This window comes from Dunckerocampus dactyliophorus, chromosome 10 (assembly GCF_027744805.1).
Source record: "Dunckerocampus dactyliophorus isolate RoL2022-P2 chromosome 10, RoL_Ddac_1.1, whole genome shotgun sequence".
Taxonomy (NCBI): Eukaryota; Metazoa; Chordata; class Actinopteri; order Syngnathiformes; family Syngnathidae; genus Dunckerocampus; species Dunckerocampus dactyliophorus.
Window position 1 is genome coordinate 16,948,015 of NC_072828.1, and position 17,869 is coordinate 16,965,883.

Sequence of the window (17,869 nt, forward strand, 5' to 3'; positions counted from 1 at the left end):
CAAAATGCCGACTCAAGCAGAAGCTTCATGCACTAAAAAGTTTCGTTTTTTAATCAATGAAGCCGTCGTGTGTAGACTTTAATTACTGAGTCGTAGCTCAGTCACAATCATTCACAAGATCCACACAAACTGTCAGTTGTTCTACATAAAAAAAAGCCGTCTTCTTTGGAGCTTGTTGCAGACAGTGACACCGTTTATTTCCTGGTGTGAGCCAATGTGCACTGGTCAATACTGTAATGCCCCTTGTTGTGGGGAAGGAGAGACTCGCCCGATGTACTTTAATTGCTTTATTAACAGCGGTTTATTATACTAGTAGTTCTTTACAACTTTTATCCGCAGTCCCACAGTTCCCTCTACTGGTCAACATGTAACAGTATAATTATATGTATCTGCAAACACAACAAGCTTCTAATCACAGACATGTTAATATGTGCGCGCACAAATTCAAAATGGCCGCCAACCTGTCTATAATGGCCACCTGCATATAGCGGCCACTTTTGCCGTTTCCCTTTAGTGGCCGCTACAGATAGGTTTGACTGTAGTTGCTATTATATTCATCCATCCATTCATTTTTTATGCTGCTTGTCCTGACTAGGATCGCGGGGGTACGCTGGAGCCTATCGCAGCTAACTTCGGGCGAGAGACGGGAAGTGAGCTAGCAAGGAAGTGGAGATTTAAGCCTTTGGTACCTTCTTTGATCATGGGAAACTTGAATTCCCAACCAAACAAGATCGACTAGCTGGCAGCGCTGACAAAGACTGTCAAGACCTTCAGGGAGTGCAGCTTATTGTGCTTTACTGAAACATGGCTAACAGTTAGCGTCCCAGATGCTAACGTGGAGCTAGCGGACTTGAGCACAATCAAAGCGGACAGAGACACAAGAGCCTGTGGTAAGTGCAAAGGAGTGGACCTTGCACTGTATGTGAACAAACAGTGGTGTCATCCTGGCCATGTGAACATTAAAATGTCCATCTGCAGTTGGGACATCGAACACCTGGCTGTAAGCCTGCATCCCTACTACATGCCCAGGGAGTTCAGTCACGTCATTATTATCGGTGTTTACATACCTCGGCGCGCTGACGCGGAGGCTGCGTGTGACGTCATCCACTATGCAACGGTTAAACTACAAACACAGCACGCTGAGGCTCTCGTTTTGATCTCCAGGGACTTTAACCATGTGACACTTGACAAAACACTGGCTGCCTTCTACCGGTATATTGACTGTAACACCAGGGGCAACGGGACTATAGACCTAATGTTTGCAAACATCAAAGATGCATACAGTGCCACCTCACTGCCTGCACTGGGTAAGGCAGGCCACAACCTGGTCCTGATCAATATCAATATATACCAAAAGAGAATTACCAATAACCACATGCTCATTCAGGAAGGGGTCCCCTGAGGCTGAACAGGCTGTGATTGACTGCTTCGAGATCACTGACTGGGATAGGTGCCCAAATTGAGGGGGAAGTGACAAAGGCAAAACAGTTAAAACGTTTTTTTAACAGGTTTGGCCAGCCCATCCTGCACACAACAGCTTCCACACCAGTCAACAGTCATCAGAACAGAAGGGGACACCTCTCCTCTCCCTTGAGTGTATGTTAAAGGCACTTTTTTAACATGCACTACTAAAACACAGAACAAAATCAGTATCATGCATATTTTGGTACACAATGTATAGAGCACTTTTATTTATTTATTTACTGAAGAAATCTCAAGCCGACCACGTCTGAAACCACCACTAGTTCCGGCCGCGGCATCAGAGCGGGAAGGACCCATGACCCCCTCCAAGCCTGCTTCCACCCGTCCCCTTGCTCCTGCTTTGCCTTCAAGCCACAGCTTGCTCTTTCTGCTCCTGCTTCACCATCACGTCAGGCAAACGAGACACTCCCTGCTTTGCCGTCACGTCAGGCGAACGAGACGCTTCCTGCTTTGCCGTCATGTCGAGTGGACGAGGTGCTCCCTGCTTCGCCTTCTTGCTGGGCGGATGAACTGGCTCCTACTTTGCCACAAGGCATGCCGTCCTGCTCGTCCCCAGAAGCAGTCCTGCCGGGCTGGCTGTCCCCCAGAGGTGTCCTGCTGGTTCCGCCACGCTACCTGCGCAGGGGTGCCGCCAGCGACCCACCGCCTGTCCTCCCTACACCCACCCTGTGTGACTTTGGACTTGGGAATGTCTGGGATCCGCTTCATAAGGGGGGGTACTGTCACACCCTGCGTGTCAGCCTGTGTGACAGTGTGCTTATCTCTTAGTTTATGTATTTGGTTCCAGTTTTCATACTCTTATTTTGTAATTCTTCCTGTTTGGGTCCATGTTGTTTCTGTTGCCTTTACCTACCTGATTACGCGCACCTGCGGCTATTTGAGTTTCCCTATATTTAGTTCAGCTGTTGGCGTGTGTCCTTTGTCGGAGCACTGCTTTGTGTTTGTTTTTGTCATGCTTGCTGCATGTTCATTTTCGCTTGCCACATGTCTGTTGCCTGCCTGCATCTTGTCACGTGCCTTCTGCAAGCTTCCCTGCTTTCTGTTCTGCTTTTGGGAATTATATTAAAGACTTTTACCTCCACAAGGGCCCCGTCTCTGCATCCCGAGGTAATCTCCAGCACACTTTCATGCCCTAGTGACAGATCTCTTGTGTAAGCTACTTTTCTGAGAACACAATTTTTGCTCAGTGCAGTGAGACAGAATGTAACATGCAGCGCTTTTATTGTGAAGGCCGGAAGTGTGTTGTTTGTCTTGGAGCCCTTGACGGCTGTAATTTGTGATAGTGAGAGGAATCTGGGCGTCAGTAAAGTGCCTCTCAAGTTAATTGCTGTTGTCCTTCCTTAATGTTAAGCTTTGACAACGTCAGCGGTTATCAACATAAAATGTTGTAACGATCTGATAATGATGTTCGGAGTTCCGATGTCTGTGAATGCACATCGCGTGAGTATGCTTAGTCCAGACTAAGGATGTTGCCAATGTTGAGGATGGAGACGTGTTTGCGAGTTGGAGATACATATATGGTGTTGGATTTGAGCACCGCTCTTGATGTGTTAAGGTAGGAATAAAGTAAAAAAAAAAAAAGGTGTCAGACTCTGTTCATCTGTGGGGCTGCTTCACTTGCCTGCGTTCACCATCAAAGCATAGATATGTGGCTTGCCACGATGTGCATACGTTAATGACAAACGTGAATTACGGCAGAAAATAGGCCATATCAAACCTTTGCTACTACAGTGGAACCTCTTCTGAAACACCTTACAGCTCATAGATGTTGAAGTGCCACCAACGTTATCGGAGAAAACTATACCTATATATATAATGTGCTGATGTTTTTCTTTTTCTTTGGCTTTTTGCAACATTTTGTCTAAAAGTAGGACACTTTGTAGACAAGAGGAAAGTGATCAGAAGTTGAATAGCCACCGGACGTTACTGTGACATGCAGACTCACAATAAAAGCAGAAGTGGTAAAAGTACTTTTGACCAGTAGTGTTGTTATTTTGGTATTTTTTTACTTCCTGTTTTTGTTCCATTGATTCGATGGGACTTCCAACTTTTTGTACACAAAGGATGTGTGAACAAAAGGTAGTGCTTTATCACCCAGTTTTATCAAATGAAAGCTGACACTATGGAGACTAACAACAAGAGACTGCAAGTCCTGGCTCTGTCTTTTTCCCAGGAAATAACCATCATCCTTACACCCTAATCATTCCGGACTAATTACCATAATTCTGTCTTCAGCTTTCAGCCCAAAAAGCTGAGTGCTTCACACTCTCTGCCAGACAAGAAGACCATGGACAGTAGATCCCTGCTATTCGCTGGGGTTACTTTCCGAGACCAACTGCGAAAACCCATAAAAATGTCCAGTTTTGACGCACCCATGTGCTGAGTGAAGCCAAGAGAGCAAAAAGGGCAAAAGAGAGCAATAGCAAAAGGCTAATAAGCCAGAAGACAAAAGTCCAAGACATTGTAAGATGTAGACAAGCATAAACAGGAATTACAACAGGAAGTACAAACAGGCAACCCAGGTGTGTCTGCCCAGGACTGGAAGGTTAGAGTCTGGAACAATAAAAGGAAACAGTAGAGGGCAGCACAACAAAATAACAGACATAAAGGAGTGGCATGTGACATGTGTGTCTGTATGTTATACTTTTTATGTTTGTGCATGAATGAGGAAGAGGACACATATACACACACACACACATCATTGTTCAGTCATCTTCACACGTCACTATAAACCCACTAGGTTCCTATTTTGTTTTGTCTTCTTTTGCTGCTACAACTCAGAATTGTGTTGTGAAGCACAATTCCTCACTTGTTTGCTCCACTTTTGAGAGAGAAGCAATTCAAATGTTAGCATTTGTGCTATCCGCTAGCTATAGCTGTGTTTTATATGATTTGAAGATCAGTTATTGAAAAACACATTTTGGGGGGGACATAAACTATTGAAGAATTAAGGGAAGGAGGCAGCAACAGATTACATTTGTGCAAAGATTCTGCTTTTACAAGGATAGGTTTTGATTACATAAATAAAGTCATTGTAGTTGCAGTTTGCTCAAATGAAGCTACATGTTGCCAAAATATGACACTCTTCCCAGTATGCATTCATTAGCTTGTATAGGTGTGCCAAATGAAGTGTCCAGTTAATGTTTTGTATTTTCCATAAGTTTGACTGCAAAATGATATGATCATTTATTGTGACAACAGTCCCTTCTCCATCGCATCCTTCCTTCTATTACCGTATAGGGTATGGACCTTATAATTAGACACACCCTGGCTCACATTGTGTAAATAACAGAAGCTGTTATGTTTACTCCCTTGTTTGTGCTGCATTCAATGTAGCGAATATTAAAGCTTCGTCCGTGTAAATGCAGATTAATGCTGTTTATATATAACTTAAACACCCCCCTCCTATAGGTAACATCTAATGACTTAATTAATGTGAAATCCATGTTTTCTTTGACTGTTTTTTGGTAGTGACTTGGGAGAGGCGTGATGCATTTGCATGAAGACACGTCGTGCATGGATGATTTTGGTACGTGGAAAAAAGGAGGGTTCTCCTTTCTTCCCTCCCACCACACGCTGCATTTGGGGGGTCTCTTGTTTGGGGAAGTTTATTCCTCCTCCATTCGCGCAAGATGATGGATTTCATTTAAACCTGTTGCAGCTTTTCTCTGATATTTGTGGATTTTGAACGCGCCCTTTTTCAAAGGAGGAGTTTTTTTTTACGCAAAGCTCACTAAATAAAGGGGGAAGGAGGTAGTCAACCTGCGGCTTTTGTGGACCAAACACTACAGGAGATGACAATTTGCTGTGCTGTTTTCTAAATAAGTGAAACTAATGACGGACTGAGAGTACTCACGGAGAGCCCTCGAGTGCAGCACCGCGCCCTTTTTTGAGACGAGCACCTTCATTTGTCTCACTCCCTCGTTTCTCCCTTTTTTTTTAATTTAAATTTTGCCTCAACAGAATGGCCCGCTTCGGAGACGATGTTCCGGGCTTGTTTGGCGCAGGAGATGGCAGCTCGGAGCGCAACAGGAGCCGCGATGGAGCGACCGTGTCTACAGGTGGCGTGTCCCCTGCAGCCTTCAAGCAGACCAAAGCGCAGCGTGCCCGCACCATGGCCTTGTACAACCCCATCCCGGTCCGTGAGAACTGCTTCACCGTCAACAGGTCTCTCTTTATCTTGGGGGAGGACAACGTGGTGCGCAAGTACGCCAAGAAAATCACTGAGTGGCCATATCCTTTTTTCCATTTAATGCTTTTGCTGCACACAAAGCTGCGAGGTAGCTGAACAATCAGGAATAATATAAGATAACTTCACACAAATTGAGAGAATAACAGCAATATGCATACAATTCAGAACCATGGACAGCATATGCAATTAAACGGGAGATAAAGGTCAACCCATTAGGTACACCAGCACAATGTATTAGGATCCACGTGGTGCAGAAATCTGCATTTACACTGCCAGAGAGGTATTAATGTGACAATGTGTTTATTATTGTTGTAGTTTGCAATATAGTGGAGAACCAGTGGACATTCTAGGATATAGGCAAGGCAAGTTTATTTATAGAGCACAATTCATACACAAGGTAATTCAAAGTGCAAGAAGGGTAAAATCACTTCATGAAATCATTCCATAAACACATAAAATCATTCTAAAATCAGTACATAAAATTCCATAAATAATTACGTAAAACAAACAAACAAACAAAAAAGATTAAAAATGTGCATATAAAATACTTTCAGTTATCATATGCACAGTTGAATAGAAGTGTTTTCAGTCTGGATGTGAACGTTGCCAAAGTTGACGATTGTCGCACATCTTCTGGAATACTGTTTGAGATTTTGGCAGCATAAAGCTGAAACGCAGCCTCACCGTGTTTAGTCCTGACTCTGGGGGCCCACAAGAGACCACCCCCAGAGCTTGAGATGCTTCATGTGGCTATAACATGTTAGAGATGTACTTTAGCGCAAACCATGAAAAGACTTGTACACAAGCAGAGCTGTTTTAAAGTGTATTCTCTCCGCACCAGGAAGCTGGTGCGGAGAACTGATTACTGAACTAATACGATCATATTTCCTGGTTGTAGTCCAGACTCGAGCTGTAGCATTCTGGATGTACTGCAACTGTTTTACCGCTCGTTTAGAGAGCCCGGTGAGAAGGCCGTTACAGTAGTCTCGCCTGCTGGACGACAAAGACATCGATTAGTCTCTCTAAATCTGGCTTAGACACTATTCCCTTGATTTTGGAAATGTTTTTTAGGTGGTAAAAAGTTGCTGATGTTATTGATTTAATGTGGCTGCTAAAGTTCAGATCGGAGTCCATTATTACCCGAAGATTTCTAACCTGATGATTAGGTTTTAGAGTAAGAGTCTGAAGGTGGCTAATAACACTTCCTTTGTTTCTGTCGGCCAAAGATGATGATTTCACTTTTGTCTGAGTTCAGCTGGAGAAAGTTATTTTGCATCCACACACTGATTTGTTTGATGCAGTGACAAAGTAAATCTGCAGGACCATGTTCACCTGCTGTCTGTGACACGTATATCTGAGTGTTGTCTGCATAGTCGTGGTAGGACACATTGCAGCTGTGTGTTAGCTGGTCTATAGGAAGCATGTACAGATAGAACAATAGGGGTCCCATGATTGATCCCTGGGGAACCCCACAAGTCATAGCCATTTGGTCTGAGACACAGTTACCAATCCCAACAAACTACTTCCTGTCCTCCAGGTAGGACTTGAACCAGTTTAGAGCAGTACCAGAGATTCCCACCCAGTTTTCTGTAATAAGATCACATGGTCAGCTGTGTAAAAGGGAGCGCTCAGGTCTAGCAGAACTAAAAGAGAAACTTTGCCTGCATCTATATTCAGACGGATATCATTTGTCACCTTAATCAGAGCTGTCTTAGTGCTGTGGTGGGGCCTAAATCCTGATTGGAAAGTATCAAACACATTGTTAGAGAGGAGAAAGTCAGTAAGTTGTTGGGATACAACCGTTTCTAAGACTTTTCCCAAGAATGGCAGGTTTGATATGGGCCCATAGTTGTTCAGTACTGTTGCATCAATGACAGCAGTTTTTAGGGCCTTTCGAAATGTTCCAGTCTTAAGTGAGATGCTAACTAGATGAGTGACTTGTGGTAGCATAGCACAGACTTCTACTGAGTAACTAATCAAGGTAGCACGTTGGACTCAGACCGCCGATGATCTCTTCGACTGTTTTGTCAATGACAGGTGTGAAATGTGCAGAATAGTTATTTGTGTTGTGGAAATGATTGCATTTTTTATACCTTGAACTTTGTCATGAAAGACAGTTGCAAACTCACTGCACTTAGATGTAGAAATGAGTTGTGACGGCAGTGAAACTGGAGAGTTTGTTAATCTGTTAACTGTAGAAAACAGTACAAGGGTGTTGTTACTACAGTTGGTAATGATTTCAGAAAAATAACTCTCACTGGTTCTATGCAAGGTTTGGTCGAAAGTATGTAGCTTTTCTCTGTAAACCTCATAATGAACCTAGAGCTTTGACTTGCGCTTTCGCAACATGCACATTCAACTCCCTGTACTGACCAGTCAGTCAACTGAAAGTAATTCAGTAAAAGAAAACACTTCTGTGGTGGTTTGTAAATGGTAATATAAAGTATGGAAGTCTGTTTCGAATGACACATACTCAAAAGAAGAAAAAAAGTCCAAATGACAATTTTTGGGTGAGTATATTGTCCATGAACATTAGCTGTGTTTTTGTCGAGCCATGTCTCAGTTAAAAACAGAAAGTCAAGATTGTAAAAGGAAATAAAATTATAAAAAATAATTTACTACTCAAAGATCTGACATTGAGTACAAGATTCAAGATTGAGGAGTTTTATTGTCATATGCATAGTAAAACAGGTAGTTATACTATGCAATGAAATTCTTGTTCTGTTCATTCTCCCGAAAAAAGAAAGAAAGAAAACACAAGAAAAAGAATAAGAACAGAAGAAACATTTACATACAGCATAATTATGATTAGCTACAGTTGAACTGAGCGCTGTGTTCTTGCAAGGGATGTGGGTTAGATTGCTTTGATCAGACAGTCTAAGTGTCTCCTAACTACTCGATGTGGATTGACAGTATTGACAGTTATTGTTTTAGGCGAGCCTCTAAGCCTCTGGTTGATATGAGGTTTAGTAACGCTGTTGGGAATAACAGCTACGGACACTGATGGTGATGGAATGGGCCGAGTAGGGAGAGGGGCCCGTTACTTTTTTGCGGTTAGGATCCCTGAGCTTGCCATGTCAGGGGTGAGGGGAACCATTTTAATCCCTGCTTTCACCAAGCTTTCAAGAAGGTCAGGAAATCTCATGGGTGATGGTAGAGACAGGAACAGTGGTGAAGCATCTCTGGAGGGTTTAGATGCAGCAGGTGGGTCCCAGGCCTGTGGTGAAGGTGAGGGAGGAGCTGCTGCATCTGAAACCGTAGGTCTGGATTCTGTAGGAGCGGCTGTGCTTGCTGTGGCTGAGTCCTTTGGTGATTCTCAGACAGATTCTCTCTTTGCCAGAAGAGATGGAAATTCTCAATGAAGTGCAGTCCTCTGCACTCCCAGACTTTGGACAGCCATGTGTTCAGCTGAAGCAGCCGGCTGAATTTGTTCATCCTCCTGTCGATGTTTGGGATTGGTCCATTGATGAACCTTGGTATCAGGACTCTCAAACATTTCATGAAAGTCTTTTTTTAAGGTTTCAGACTGTTGCTTTCTGACATCCACTGCACCCACATGAACATGATCAGATGTTTCACCCCTTGGTGTTTTGCCAGTTCATCAGGTATCAGTTTTGTGATGTCATAGACAATGGCGCTTGGATAGCTGGAAGTAGCAATTTTGTTTATGTTTATGTTAGACATGGCTCCATCTCCAATCACCAGAGTGTCTTTGACCTTGACACGTGGCACAGTTTTTCTGTCTGTCTTTCGCTTTGCGCTGACTTCATGGTGATAGTATTCTCTCTGTTTATTATAAACGGTCACATTTGGCTCTAACAGTGGTACAAATTTTCAAAAAATAGGCATTTTTTCTGCAGAAAGCACATCATTCACCCTAAGTTGGTAAGAATTTATAAGTACATAAAGACATGCTTATGTCTTTATACTTTATACTGTGTGCATCGTTTTTTTCCGGGTACTCCGGTTTCCTTCCACATTCCAAAAACATGCATGTTAATTGGTTAATTGGCGACTCTAAATTGTCCATAGGTATGAATGTGAAAAAAAACAAATAAAGAAACAAACAAAAAAACAAAAAAAGCAAATAAACACAGCAAGCCACACACAGCCATAATAGACAGAAGCCTTAATTAAGTAGTGTGCTGCCACAAAAGACCAGCCAGCAGTCGTAAATCCGGTTTCAATCTGGGAGGATGAGACAAATAAATGTAAAACAGCCAAAGCAAATAAATAAACGAACAAAACATTAGGTGTCAATAAACGGACGAGAGAGGGTAAATAAGATTAGGGACCTCGGTTAAATTTAAAGTTGTGAAAATACACTAAGAAGGGTCCCCATACATTTTGGAATCTTCCTTCTGCGTTAGAAATTAAGTAGTGTATTTTCTCCAAATTTAAGCAGGACGTGACGTCTCTCAGTCACTGAGCGGAGGTAAGCGGGGCAGCATCCTTCCACTTTAACAGAATTGTTCGTCTGGCCAAAAGAGAAGCGAAGGACAAACTACATCGCCTTGTGGGGGTCAAACGCAAGTCATGTTGCCAAACACTGCTATTAAAGGGTTGGGTTCTAAATCTAAATTGACTATCAGGGAAAGAGTTTGAAAGACTTCCCTCCAAATCAAAAACATACTGTGAAGTTTCTCACGCCATTTTTCCAAAATAACGACGTGCTTGTCAAAGTTGTCCCACCAGCTAGAGGTCCGATCAGGTCTTGTCCCAAATCTTCGTTGTTGGTGGGAGCGTCACAGCCGTTTTAGAGAGTAAAACAGCAGCAGCAGCGTCCTCCAAAGCTCATAATGGCGCCTTTGTTTGTCAATGTAAAGTGAAAGTAGATAGCTTTACTCTTAAACACGCAAAAAGTCATTTCAGTGTGCTTAAAACAAGCTATATAATGTTTGCCATTGCACACATTAAGTTATACTTACTGGATCTAGTGTGGAAATGACGGCACATAATTGTTACGTCATCTGTCGGCCTCAAGCCAAAACCTCCGTCTTTGCCATCCACACACATACGCCGGAATTTTCCAAAATCTTCACCCTGGCCAAAGTTTTTCAAATGCTTCGTTTTTAAGGACAGAATTGTACGTTTGCATGTGGATGAAAGGCCAAAGCACAAAGAAAAATATGTTGTTTTTTTAAATGTGTATTTGTGTGGACATTGCCTTAAACTAAGACTTGACTTAGATCAGCCTAGGAATGGAACTTGTTCATAACCCAGGGACCACCTGTATTTTATTTTTTTTAATATAAAAACTGGTGGCACAAAAAAACTATGCAAGCTACAGATAACTTTACTGTGAAATTTTCCACACAAGAACATTTGAACGACAGAGAAAAAATATTTAAAAATACTAAATAAGAAAATGTACATATGTATATATATTTTTCCTGGCACTAATATCTCCTCCATCGTCATACAGCAGTAAATGTGGCGCCAGTCCAGTCAGTCGGACTCGGGCTGCGCCCTCTACTTTATGTCCTGCTCCCTGACACAATGACAAAAAAGTCTTCAGTGTAGGTCACTCACTCCTCCAGCATGTTAGCTATAGCATTTATTGCTGCGTTCTCGTGAATAGATCGTGCTGTGGAATAACTCAAACTTGGAGATGTCGTGAGTCATTCATCTGAAGGCAGCATGGACAATTCTGACTTTGGCTGGTGGAGCACACAGGTGGTGACACATGAAGGCGGCGTTCACTAATGTCACATATTGCAGCAGATCCTTAAAAAAGCAGAGCACTCCTGTCATATAAAATATCTTTGACTAGCATTTTTGTAGTTGGTCCTTAAAAACAGCAGACTGTTCCTGTTATATAAAAATTCTTTGACTAGCGTTAACATAGTGCTTCTGTTTTAATTTTGTTACTTTATTTTTGAACTGCCATATGACAAAGCCTTGTGTCATTATACACAAAATGAGAATAATCGTGAAGGAAGAAATTCGTCCCCGAGTCTTTACCTTTCTGATGATGTGACCCTTTGAACAATTTACGCAAAGTCACAAAAGTAGCAATTTCCAAATTTATTTGCTTCAATCACACAGTCACTCTTTCTAATCAAGCTATGCTCTGTAACACTTGAACTGACTGGTGATGATCAGACTGCTCTTTCTTTATACTGCAAAGGGAGACGCTTTATTATTCCATCTGTGACCGCATGCTAATATGCATTGGCTCTGTGTTTGTGTCACTGGTGCAGCTCACCAGGTGTCCAAGCCAGGTGTGGCCTCTTCTCTTTTATTGTTCTGCTCAATTCAGCAGGCTTGTGAATAACTGGATGGCCTACTGCTGGTTTAAACCCCCCCCCACCCCATTGTGCTGCTATTGTCATCCATTGTTGTTTCCTCTGGGTTTACCCATTCATAGAAGTTATTAAAAATAGAGTTTGGATGCATTCTAATCAATATGCAATTGAAAAAAAAAAATCGGTTTGACTGAGAGTCTTAGCGGTATTTACAATTGGCTGTGCTGTAGTGACAAGAAGGGAAAGGAGCAGACAGAGTAACATGCAGGTTAATGGGCCGTCCAGGAGAGAGTGTCCTATTACAGCTAATGAGCTCTACTGTGCATGATTAACAGACATTAAGAAGATTTATATGTAATGATATCTGATCGCTGCGTCATATACCATTGCAACAAGTCGTTACTCACTATATTACAGCATTTGCTAATACAGTTTAGGAGGGTGAGATGCTTTGGTCAGCGAGTTAACTTAATTGTGTGGGAATAGTCAAGCAGACATCAACTTAACTGCTTACCAGTAAGTCTGTGTATATATGTGTATCAAGTACAATGAACCGAACATCCATTTTCTATGCCGCTTCTCCTCATTAGGGTCGCGGGGTATGCTGGAGCCTATCCCAGCTGACAGTCGGGGTACACCCTGGACTGGTTGCCAGCCAATCGCAAGGCACACATAGACAAACAACCATTCACACTCACATTCATACCTATGGACAATTTAGAGTCGCCAATTAACCTAACATGCATGTTTTTGGAATGTGGGAGGAAACCGGAGTACCCGGAGAAAACCCACGTACACACGGGGAGAACATGCAAACTCCACACAGAAATGCCCAACGGAGATTCAAACCCCGGTCTTCCCGATCTCCTGACTGTGACTGTGTGGCCAACATGCTAACCACTACACCACCGTGCAGCCCTAATGCATCTAAGGCACAATAAATAGGAATTTGACTCAAGCCTTTAAACACTATCCTCCATGTATTGCATTTTCTTTGTGCTGGCAATTTGTAAGCATACTTAACTGTCTTTCAAGTGTAAACATGCGTTAAGTCTTTATTAACTTAAAATAAAATAGTGATTTGAGTCCCAGATCAACCTCACAACCGTCACTTTTTAGCATTCCCTCATGTTACGCAAGTGTTACTTTCAGGAGTCCACAACCTTGTATCTGCGATGAAACAGCCACTCAGATGTTTCATTTCAACTATCCGCCGAAACTACAGACTTCACACTGCATACAAGTCTTTAAATGGTGTAAATCCGTCATATAAAACCAAACCAAGCAAGAGTGGGCAGGCAATGAAACATGAGCCCACCTTACTATTGATAGAAAAAAGCTTGTCATCAATTAATCAAAGCATTAGAGGCCGTTTGGCTGCAGAAGGAGAGGGGCAAGTGTAAGCCAACACTGCCGTCAAGTGGCCTCCTAACCTAGGGACACACATCATGGCTTTGAAATTCCTACACAGGCCTGTTGATGGTATATTCAGCTTTCTTGAGGTGGACAAAAAACATGTTTTTCAAAAGGGACACATTACATACTGTAGTTAGTAAATTGTAACTCCCTGAGGACTTGCCTGGCTTTGAAGGTAAATGATTATTATAATAAATATGTCACTACATTTACCTTTGTTATTTGCTAAGTTTGTACATGAGATTTTGAATTCTACATTTTATATTTGCATTCCAAGTTAAAATAAGTATTCATTACATATGTTAGAGCCCTACTTGGATTTTAGGTTTTACTGTGATTTTAGGCATAGTCACAATGTCAAAATGAAAAACAGGAGTCACACATTGTACTGAAAAAAGGAAACCAACCGAGGCATGATAAAGAGTAAACTAGAAAAGGAAAACTAGGTCCAAAAGTACATAAAAATGCTAAATCTTACCCTGGCCTCCAAAGGGTTCAAAAGGAGTTTAAGCTTTTAAAACAAGTGACAAAACAAACAAACGGCTAAGATAATGTCTTACTACTTTTGTCACGGGAGTTTGCTTACTTCTTATACCGTGCGGCCTCTTCATCTCCTCACCTTTTTCTGCTCTTTGTCGAGGCACAAAAGCCAAAGAGAAACATGCTAGAGGTCTCAAACTACGCTGCGGCCTCCTGTTAATATGTTGTATACTATAACAATACATGCAATAACATAGCATGGCTAAAGGAGCACATTGGTCCTCACAGAAATGGATTTATGACAGGGCACACATGCGATGTCTGCAGTAAACCCTCTAAAGGTCAACACTGTGTTAGGAGCACCACTCACCTCTGTTGTGGGAGTGCTCAATTAACATGATCATGTCACATGATCTATTCAGCTTATGAGAGCATACTTGTATGAGTGCACGTGAGGTGTGCAAGGACTGTCAGCTTATCTGTATGAGGTTACAAGCAGTGCAGAGAGGAAGCAGAGCTAACAAAGCACATGCAGGATGAGTTTAGCTTAGAAGGCCGAGTGAAGACTGACAGCTGCTCCTCCTTTTTGATCCCCACTGGGCCTCCCTGCAGCGGGAAGTGTCCCATTGAGAGGCTACGCCTTTTAAATAATTGATAGTTGGAAAAATAATGTAATTATTGCACAGGGGAACGAGCACGAGTTGATGGGTTCAGACATGTTCCCTTTTACAATGTTAGAAAGTAGTTCCAATTTTTAAAAATGGAGACAAACATCAATTTACAAATTACCGACCTGTTCTAAAATGGAGAAGCTATTCAATAACAGGTTGAACACATTTAATAATAGGAATGAATTACACGCAGATAGTCAATACGAATACAGAGCTAACATTTCAACCTCCATGGCACTGATTGAAATCATGGAGGAAATTACTAACGCTAAAGACCACAGAAAGTGTGCAGTTGCAGTACACTAAGTCCCCAACCAAAGAACACAATTGGTTCCAGACGACCCTTCTTAAGTCGAATTGTTCTCAGGTAGGGGAAAAGGTAATTTACCAAAGCTATAGGTACTACATGTACATGTATACATATACAGTATATGCGTATGTATGTAAATATGAGTTTGGATGCAGTAGTAATATTAAACGAGGATAATTAATGAAAAAAACAATAATAAAAATGATATAATAATACGTAATGATAAATGTTATTTACCTTTGAAGAGGAGTGGTCGAGTATACGTCGTTGTGGTGGAGTTGGAGGAGGAGATATTGAAAAAAAGGACAAATGGTCGTCGTCGTTAGACTCTTCTAAAAGAGGTAGTGTTCTGTGGGTGGTCTAGAATTAAACGGGCCTATTAACTCTTCATAAACTTTAATCACACGCTCTATCACACTGTCACAGTGCCCTCTACTGGTCAAGATCTAGCAGTATAAATATGGCGTTACAGTACTAAAAGGAAAAATACATGAACAAATAGACCAGTCGGCTTGTGTTTGTATCTCCGAAAGTTTGCATGTCGGATGTTTGTAAGTTAGGACCTAGTGTATTTATAGATCTGACAAAAGCCTTACATACATTTAATCACGACATCCTAACTACAAAATTAGAAAGGTACGGAATTGGACGGTTAGTTTTGAATTTGGTTAAAAGCTACCTAGCTAACAGGAAGCAATATGCAAAGCTAGGAGAATACACATCTGCAAGTTAAAATATTACGTGTGGAGTACCCCAGGGGTCAATACCGGGATCAAAACTGTTCAACTTTTATATGGTTATGGTTATGGTTTAATTTATTTGAAACATGCATACAATGTACATTGAATGCTTCATGTTACAAGTCACAGTTCCACATATCCGAAAAGGAGTACGAAGAAGCAGATCTTATTTGATCCTTCCCCCTTTCAGGCAGGTTAGACCATGGGCTCGTAGCTAGTCAATAACAGGGCTGATGATAACCAGAGAGCCAGATTTGGACCCAATTGCAACATAGGACTGTGAAAGTCTCTGTCCTGGCTGCTCAGTACAAGGGACACAGTAATCTGAAATCTGCACTTTTGGCATCTGCTCACCCGTCATCGTAGTTAAATATTGATGACCGTGTTGTTACACTATATTTTTATGACTTCAGGTTATTGGTACGAGCCAACCTTTCTCTTACAATAAGTTCACAATTTCAATAAGTTTACAACAAGTTTAACTCTGCTGTCTTACTGATGCTTTTATTTTCCAATGTTTTGCTTCTTGAGTCTCAGAAGGAGGCTGCTGATGTGTGAGGGTGATACCTAATAATAGACGGGATGATTGTCAAAGATAGTTAACATGGCAGTCACTTACACCATTTAACTTGCTGACTTCTTTAATTTCACACGTCTTTTCAATATTTCTATCGCACCCTTAATTAATCAGCGTGTGTGCAGTGCCACAAGTGAGGCTCAGATACCAGTCTTTTTTTCTCCCACTTATGCCTCAATGGTTGCAATGATTGGTTGTGATTGTGGCTTGAGTGTAATGGTGAAGGCACCCGACCCCTTGTGTATTTTAACACACATGTTTTGAGGAACGCTGGCACAGAAGCGGCGTCATTGTGACTCACGAGGCGCTTGTGGTGGATTACTTTTTCAGTCTGCACCTTTTTAGACACGCCAAAATTACATTTTATTTTGATTCACTTAAAAGTACATGAGATGCTCCTTGTAGGGCTAGCTTTTTGTCTATTGATGACACCTCTGCCTCCTATATTAGTGATTTTGTGGTTAAAATTGCACACGTGTGTGCATGCAGTCACACGAGAGCGCCAGTAACCGCCTCATAGCACTGACTTTTGGCTGGAAGAGAAACCTGTTACCGTGGATACCTCCTTCCCTCCCGTCCCTCCATACCCTCCTTATGTCGGATGCTGTCTGGGGGTGTGAAGGTAGTATTTTTCTTTTCAGAGTGAGGCAAAAGCTTGTAAAAATACAATAAAGAGTGAAGACGGCGCCTCATGCTGATGCAGCTATCACAGTGTGTCATTAAGACAATTTGTGGTCTCCTCACAAATGTGAACTCCCACCTGAGTTAATGTACAGTGCAGCCCAGGTTCAAGTGAGAGCTGCTGTGTTAACATTTGTATTTGCTCTTTTTATTCTGCCTTTCATAACTCACATGCCCCCAAGTAACCCCGCTGGGTATCACCAGCCGCGCATTATCGATCTGTCCGCTGTCAGCCTAATTTAGTCTCATTGCCTCCTCCTCCTCCTCCTCCTGCTCCTCACTCACTTGTTTTGTAAGCATCACACTCGCTCCTCCTTCCCGATCACCGCCTTTCTCTCAGCTCCTTCAGAGCCTCATCTGCATTGACGGATTGGGTACAATAGTATGGAGTTGAACTGACAACCACTAAAGGCCTCATTCTGCAGTATGAGGAACTGTGATGGCCTCATTATCTCCAGCTTACATGCAGTGCTGGCTTCATTTACTTTCAGACGCCGCTTTCTGTAGCGAGACACCCAAGTCGCAAGACAAGACGATACACGAGATTGGGTCCACAAGAATGAGAAGAGACGAGATTTTTTACGTTATTTTAAAAAAAAAAAAAAAGTACAATGAAAAAATATGACAGGAGGGTTAAAGCATTGGCTGGCCACCAGTCCAGGGTGTACCCCGCCTGTCATCCGAAGTCAGCTGGGATAGGCTCCAGCATACCCCTGCGACCCTAATGAGGAGAAGCGGTATAGAAAATGGATGGATGGATGGGTTAAAGCAGCGGAGGTGCTGTTGATGCTGGCAACAATATTGTCATGCCCATTATTGCCACCTGTTTGGGGTGAAACAGTATCACCTGGCATATGATTTGACAATAAAATAATAGGCTTAGGCATGTCATTCTAGTGACCATTTTGTAAAGACATTTTTTTCATTGTATGGATTATGTTCTACAGGTGGATTACATTATATCCATGCATCCATCAATTTTCTATGCCGCTTCTATGCCTCATTAGAGTCGCAGGGGTATGCTGGAGCCTACCCCAGCTGACTTCGGGCGGCAGGTGGGGTACACACCGTG

The 17,869-nt window shown here is 42.2% G+C and overlaps 1 protein-coding gene across 1 annotated transcript in view; it reads left to right on the top strand.

Annotated features, from left to right (window-relative positions):
* LOC129188475 (voltage-dependent R-type calcium channel subunit alpha-1E) overlaps positions 1-17,869 on the top strand; it is a 131,444-nt gene that overhangs the window by 38,843 nt on the left and 74,732 nt on the right. Inside the window, exon 3 of the mRNA XM_054789053.1 lies at positions 5,446-5,714. Coding sequence (XP_054645028.1) covers positions 5,446-5,714 — 269 coding nt within the window. The remainder of the gene's footprint in view (positions 1-5,445; positions 5,715-17,869) is intronic.